The sequence below is a fragment of the Perca fluviatilis genome, chromosome 4 (assembly GCF_010015445.1).
Source record: "Perca fluviatilis chromosome 4, GENO_Pfluv_1.0, whole genome shotgun sequence".
Classification (NCBI taxonomy): Eukaryota; Metazoa; Chordata; class Actinopteri; order Perciformes; family Percidae; genus Perca; species Perca fluviatilis.
The window spans coordinates 18,591,738-18,598,004 of record NC_053115.1 but is presented as its reverse complement, the minus strand read 5'-3'; the positions used below and the strand labels follow the sequence as shown (position 1 = coordinate 18,598,004).

Genomic DNA, 6,267 nt, shown 5'->3' with positions numbered 1-6,267 from the left:
CACAACACCAGCACTGTGGCGACGGTCTGTTGTCTGTGATTAGTTGCCACTACAGCAAGCAGGTCTGCATGCTCACACCGCATCCCAATGAAGCCTGGATGACACCTGCGACAACAAGGATGGGAAATCTAATTGGATATGCAATATATATATATATATATATATATATATATATATATATATATATATATATATATATATATATATATATATATATATATATATATATATATATATATATATATATATATATATATATATATATATATATATATATATATATCACAGTATTAGTCCCAACACTTCTAGTTTTTTGTAAAAATCTAATGTAAATACATGAGATTTTTTACTATTCTTTTTAATATCAGTCTTGATAGCATGTACCTGAGAAATAATACAACTACTGCAATTCACAATTTCACTTTTCCAGTAGATTCAAAATAAATAAATAAATAAATAAACAAACAAACAATCCACACATATATAGTCCAGTGAAAAACCAAGGGAAACTGTTTCATTCAGAGACACTACAAATTAACTTGGCCCATTAATGTCTAGATATGTATTATATTTATTTATGATCTTAATCTGTCACTTTTTTTTTACAGTTACCTGGTTCTACTGACTAAATATATTAAAATTATTCAAAAGGTATTGAGTCTTTTGAACCTATTAAAACACAGAAGTGAAGTAATACAATGCATGATTTCTGTATAAATTATTTTATCTATCTATCTATCTATCTATCTATCTATCTATCTATCTATCTATCTATCTATCTATCTATCTATCTATCTTTTGTGAAAAGGTGGTTTCCATTGTTATCTGCTGCTTCTCCAGAAATACAGAGATCACAGTCAACCCGATTCCAGCCTTCTTGCACTGGTAAATAGCTTTAGATCTTAAGATTTTATTTTATGTCTCTTTTGAAGGATGGCAGCATTCTGCTCCAACGTAATGACAGACCTCACTGCTCAGCAAAGCCCAGTCCACAATAAAGGCCAAAGTGCTTTAAATTGCTAACATACCAAAATTACCAAAGCTATTTAAAAAAAAAAAAAAAAAAAAAAAAAAAAAAATGTAGAAGTGGGTGAAACATATAAAGCTGCGTTGTTAAAACTCAGCTCTAACGTCTAGTGAACAACAGTCAACTCAACAATGTTGGCATTTTAGATTTAAGACAGTAATAACTTACACACACGCAGGCGTCTCTTCTAAGATCAGGAAGCGGCATGTGCCGTGGAAGCAGAAATGGCGGTGGGAGTCTGGACAGTCATCAAAATGAGACCGAACAGCCGCTGCCACAAACTCTGTGAGGTTGTAAGAGAAGATATTGTTGAGACATACTTACATTTTTGAATGACCATGAATCACTAATATTTCCCATCGAAACCATCTACTAATATTTAGGTGGGGTGGCATGAAATGGCAGTACGGTTGTTAACTACAACTGGAACACTTTAAGAACCATCACTTCCTTCAGTGCATGAATTCTATCCTAAATTATAAAATAAAATATAATTCAAGTGCACTTAGTCCAAATACTACGGTGGCCATGAAGTGCAAATCACAACAGCAAATAGAAAAACGCAACAGCAAATCATAAAACACAACAGCAAATAGGAAAACACTTCAACAAATCATAAAACACAACGGCCTTAACTTCTAAGGAAGGGCCTATCTAGCAGAGGACAGACCCTCCTGATTAGACAGATGGACCGTCTGTCTTTTAACAGACGGTCCGCCTGTTTAAGTAGGCACTTTTCCGTGTTTTTCACCTCTCCTTCCTGTTAAAATACAGACCTACCGTCCTCTGCTAGATAGGCCCTACCTTTTCTGGTAGAAGTTAATGCCGTTATGTTTTATGATTTGTTGAAGTGTTTTCCTATTTTCCGTTGTGTTTTATAATTTGCTGTTGCGTTTCTCTATTTGCTGTTGTGATTTGCACTTCAGGGCCGCCGTAAAATACACAACATGACACAGGTGAATATCATAAATCTAAAAATAACCTAAGCCTACAGAGACCTGAAACAACAGCATGTACTAAATCCTAAAGCTGACACCCACGCCACCAACGGTAGACTGAAGCCTTTTGTTACCAGTTGCATGTGGATTTGTGGTGGCTTACATCTCTCACTGTACCTGGGAGGGACAATTACAGTCAAGAAAGGTCCTGGTGAGACGCTGCAAACAAAAACCTCTGTCCATCAACTCACAGTGGGACTCAAGAGACAGCACATCCTTGCAGGCACATCCCGTCAGTGGAAATTAAAGCCTTAAATACAGTTTTTTTTTGTTTTTTTGTTTTTTTCTTCAAGCAACTATCACAGTTTTCACTCTGACAAAACAAAAGGACAAAAATATCCAATTTAATGAACACCCAGACAAAACAGGACATTTCTTCCACGTAAGCTGTACAGTCAGACAAATTCCTACATAACTGACTCAAACAAAAGTCAGTGTTCCCCGAGCAGCCAAAACAGATACACAGTGTTGCATTCAGGGTGGGAAGGAGGATGAGCATGCAGACAGATAGCTGCATTACAGCGTTCGTCACACACTCCATTCCAACGGTAAATGGGCTTTTGGATTGCAGCCTACATGTATTGTCTCCTTTCAGACTCCGTGAAAGCCCTCTGTTGTCCCTGAGGCATCTGCCTACCAACCCCTCTCCCGTTCCATGTGATTTTGGCAGTCTAACACAAGGAACATAGAGACAGAAACCAGCCTTTAGGTGCTTTTCAGATCATACTTCAATACTGTAGGTGCAGCTTTTGTGATACTGCTGAATATACTGTTCATATATTCTGCTCATAATCTTTAATTTACCACAATTGTTGCCCTCACTCACACTAAGAGGATCAATTATCAGCGAGCGCCACACTGTCTGCATGTGTTGATGCACTGCAGCTCAATGGGAAGCTTTACAGTGTTGTGAACTCCTGCTGTGGAGGCAACGCTGCAGTGAGAGTGGATCAAGGGCTGCAATGAGGACACGTTTTATCTGAAATACATTTTACTGGAGATGGCTTGACCAATCTGAGCCAAGCTTTCCCCAGCATCTTGATAACATGATTGTATTTAGACTTACTTTTAACTGGAGGGATGTTAATTGCTGTAGTAGGTACAATAGTTGTGGTAGTTTTGCTTCTGCTGCTGGTTGCTGCAGAGCTGCTTGTTGAGGTGTTTGGAGCAACGGTGAAGTTTGTAGCGATGGAAATGCTGGCTTCAATAATTGTCGAATTGCTCGGTTCTGCTCCAAATGTAAAGAGGGAACCTGCAGAGAGGAAAAAGCAACTGTTAACATATGATGTGGTCATAATGTGAAGAAAGAAAAATATAGAAATAAAAATAAATACCTGTAGTAACATATAAGTGTGGATCAAGGTCTTGAGAACATTTGGGAATGTGAAATACAGATTTTTCTTTTTCTGGAGATGGCTTGACAATGAGCTTGAACCTTTACTTGTATTTAGAAATATGACAACTGTGCTGAGACTTACTTTTAACTGGAGGGATGTTTGTTGCTGTAGTAGGTGCAATAGTTGTGGTAGTTGTGCTTCTGCTGCTGATTGTTGCAGAGCTGCTTGTTGAGGCGATCGGAGCAGCAGTGAAGTTTGTGTCGTTGGATACGCTGGCTTCAATAATTGTCAAATTGCTCGGTCCTGCTCCAATCGTAAAGAGGGAACCTGCAAAGAGGAAAAGAAACAGCAGTTATATATAGAAATAACAACAAATCCCTGCAGGAATATAGTAAAAAAAAAAAATCACTGTAAGCTCACCATTGAGTACCACAGACATACTAAATGTACCTATAGATAAATATATAAATAAATATATTACTGTATTGTGATTGAACAACCTGAGGGTTAGTCCCAGTAATCTGCACCTATACAGCTTTGTCTTCAATGTGATATCGATGCTTCATTGAGTAACTGGTACCCAACAATAGTAACAGGGTCAAGCGCCCACTAAAAGGATGAGACCAAAGCACTATAAATACATATTCAGCAGGTCTTGTGAAGGCCCGCAATCACAACTACTGACTGAAACCACCAATAAAAAACAAGAAGGATGGTTTGTTGTAAAAATAAATAAAAAATATGATCTTTTTTTCTCACAATAAAATGTATAACACAAAAATCCATCAAAAATAACCCTTTAGTTTCAATATATTGATAACTAAAGGCCAACTATTAAGAATCAGTGACACCATAAAGGATAAACAAAACACCATCAAGCACAGTAAGGTTAATACACCTTAAACAATAATTATGGATTACCATAGATAAAACACTTCAGATTTGAATAGGAGTGTTGTACTGATTGGCATTGCAAGTCATTAGCTAAGTGATCCAGTGAATTAATATTAAATTATATAATCAAATAGGTGACAATACTGAGGAACTGCAATCATTAATCACTAAATATATGGACACGTTTCACATAGGCTATATAAAATGAGACATAAACACATAAACAACATCAATTAGACACTCACCGCTGATGAGAAAAATTGTATCCCAGAAAATCCGAGTCATCATGACGACTTGTGGTCTAAACTAAAGTAGGCTGAGTTCACGGGCAGCTTCTCTGAAGTGCGGGCGTGTGCACACATTAGTCTTTAGTGTTGCAGCAGCAGCAGCAGCGACCAACAGCACAGAAAACACGTAATCCTGTGATCACAGCGCAGACCTGTCACATTTGATCGACTGGGGTAGAAAAGTAACTGTGGTCGAGTTTCTTCTTTTCAGCCAAAAGCACGAGAGTCTGCAGCAGGATGTCCAAGCGTCTAACTTCGCTGTGTTCAATTGAGGAAACTCGTGTAATCCTGTCAGAGGCTAGCCAATTAGAGACAGAGAGGGAGGGGGGGGGGGCCGTCATCTCATTATGACCTCATCATGACACTTCTTTGATTTGTATTGTATTCATGAGGTGTGTCTTAGCCTGTATCTGATTATTGAAATAAGTCATCATCAATTTCATTTATGGGTCATTCAGTCTGAAAGAGAGTATGTGCCCAGCTCCATAACCTTTTCTATTTGTTTAGCCATTTGCATGACATAGCCTAATGCAACACACTGAATTATTTTAAATAAAATGTATTTAAAATAAAATAACATTGTAGCAAATGTGCAGTAGCCACGTCTCCTTGAAACAACTAACAATGTCAAGTAAAAGTAATGTTGGATAAAGTGTAATTGTTTGAAAATTGTTATTATTATTTGCTATTTTTCCTATTTTATATACGACACTGTGACAGAGTTTTGTACGTTTTACAGATGGTAAAACCCTTTGAGGCTAAACTGTGATTTTAGGCTATAAATACATTTGACTGGGGTTTTAAAATTAAGTTTGATTTTGTTTATTTTCTTCCTTTGAAGCTGCGAGGCCTAGCTTTGCTAGTCCATCTGTTTATTCATCTGTCCAACTGTTTTTGGTCCAGAGCGAGATAGTTTGACAACTACTTGCCAGATTCCCATGAAAATTTGGTGTGGAAATTCATAACTCCAACACATAATTCCTATGTTTTAGGTGATTCTCTGACCTTTCGTCAATACTGCCATTAAGGTTAGGTTCATGAAAGCTGCCAGACTTTTCAGGAAAATGCAGCAGAGAAATGCTCCAGACAAACTGTTTCCAAAGTGACTGGGAAGCACAACTGTGCTCAGCGTGTTTCTTCTAACACTTGCTTTCAATAACAGAGGTAGATCGTCTTATTAGCCCAAAATAATCTTCACCCTAATAGTCCCAATATGTGTCTCCTTTCCCTCTTTTACATGTGGCCTTGTTAGCTCCACTGCTGTTGGAGAGGAGAGGAGCAAAAACATTCTCCTTACTTCTTCTCTTCCTTTTTAACAACAGCTGACAATTATGTGATGCTGCAAGTAAACTTATTTTTCTCGTCTGCAACTGAAACTGAAACTGCTGGCTGAGCCCTAAAGCATCCTTTTTTTTAATGGATCAATTTCATTCATTATACTATTACACTAACTACAACTTTTGTTTGGCAGTTTAATAACTTGCTTTGTGGATTGAACTTCTGATGGTGAGATACACAAACAGCAAACAAAGAACAAGAGTGAGCAACATTTCAAACCAGCTCCATCTGCTGGACATAAGCGCACACGTTTCCTTTAGTCTGAATAATGATCTAATTTTCGAATAGACTAGATTATGTTACAAAATACTTTTTCAGAAGAAGAGAATATATCAACAAATACAAAATAATTAGGACACAGCAGTACAGTTTAGTCCAAATCCTCT

The 6,267-nt window shown here is 37.3% G+C and overlaps 1 protein-coding gene across 1 annotated transcript in view; it reads right to left on the bottom strand.

Annotated features, from left to right (window-relative positions):
• Window positions 1–4,841, bottom strand: part of tgfa (transforming growth factor, alpha) — a 5,212-nt gene extending 371 nt beyond the window's left edge. Inside the window, exons 1-5 of the mRNA XM_039796637.1 lie at window positions 4,502–4,841; window positions 3,504–3,689; window positions 3,092–3,277; window positions 1,196–1,310; window positions 1–105 (exon numbers count right to left, since the gene is read on the bottom strand). The exon at window positions 1–105 is cut by the window's left edge and continues 45 nt beyond it. Of these exons, the coding sequence (XP_039652571.1) occupies window positions 1–105; window positions 1,196–1,310; window positions 3,092–3,277; window positions 3,504–3,689; window positions 4,502–4,544 (635 nt within the window). The 5' untranslated portion in view covers window positions 4,545–4,841. The remainder of the gene's footprint in view (window positions 106–1,195; window positions 1,311–3,091; window positions 3,278–3,503; window positions 3,690–4,501) is intronic.
• Window positions 4,842–6,267: the final 1,426 nt, after the last annotated feature.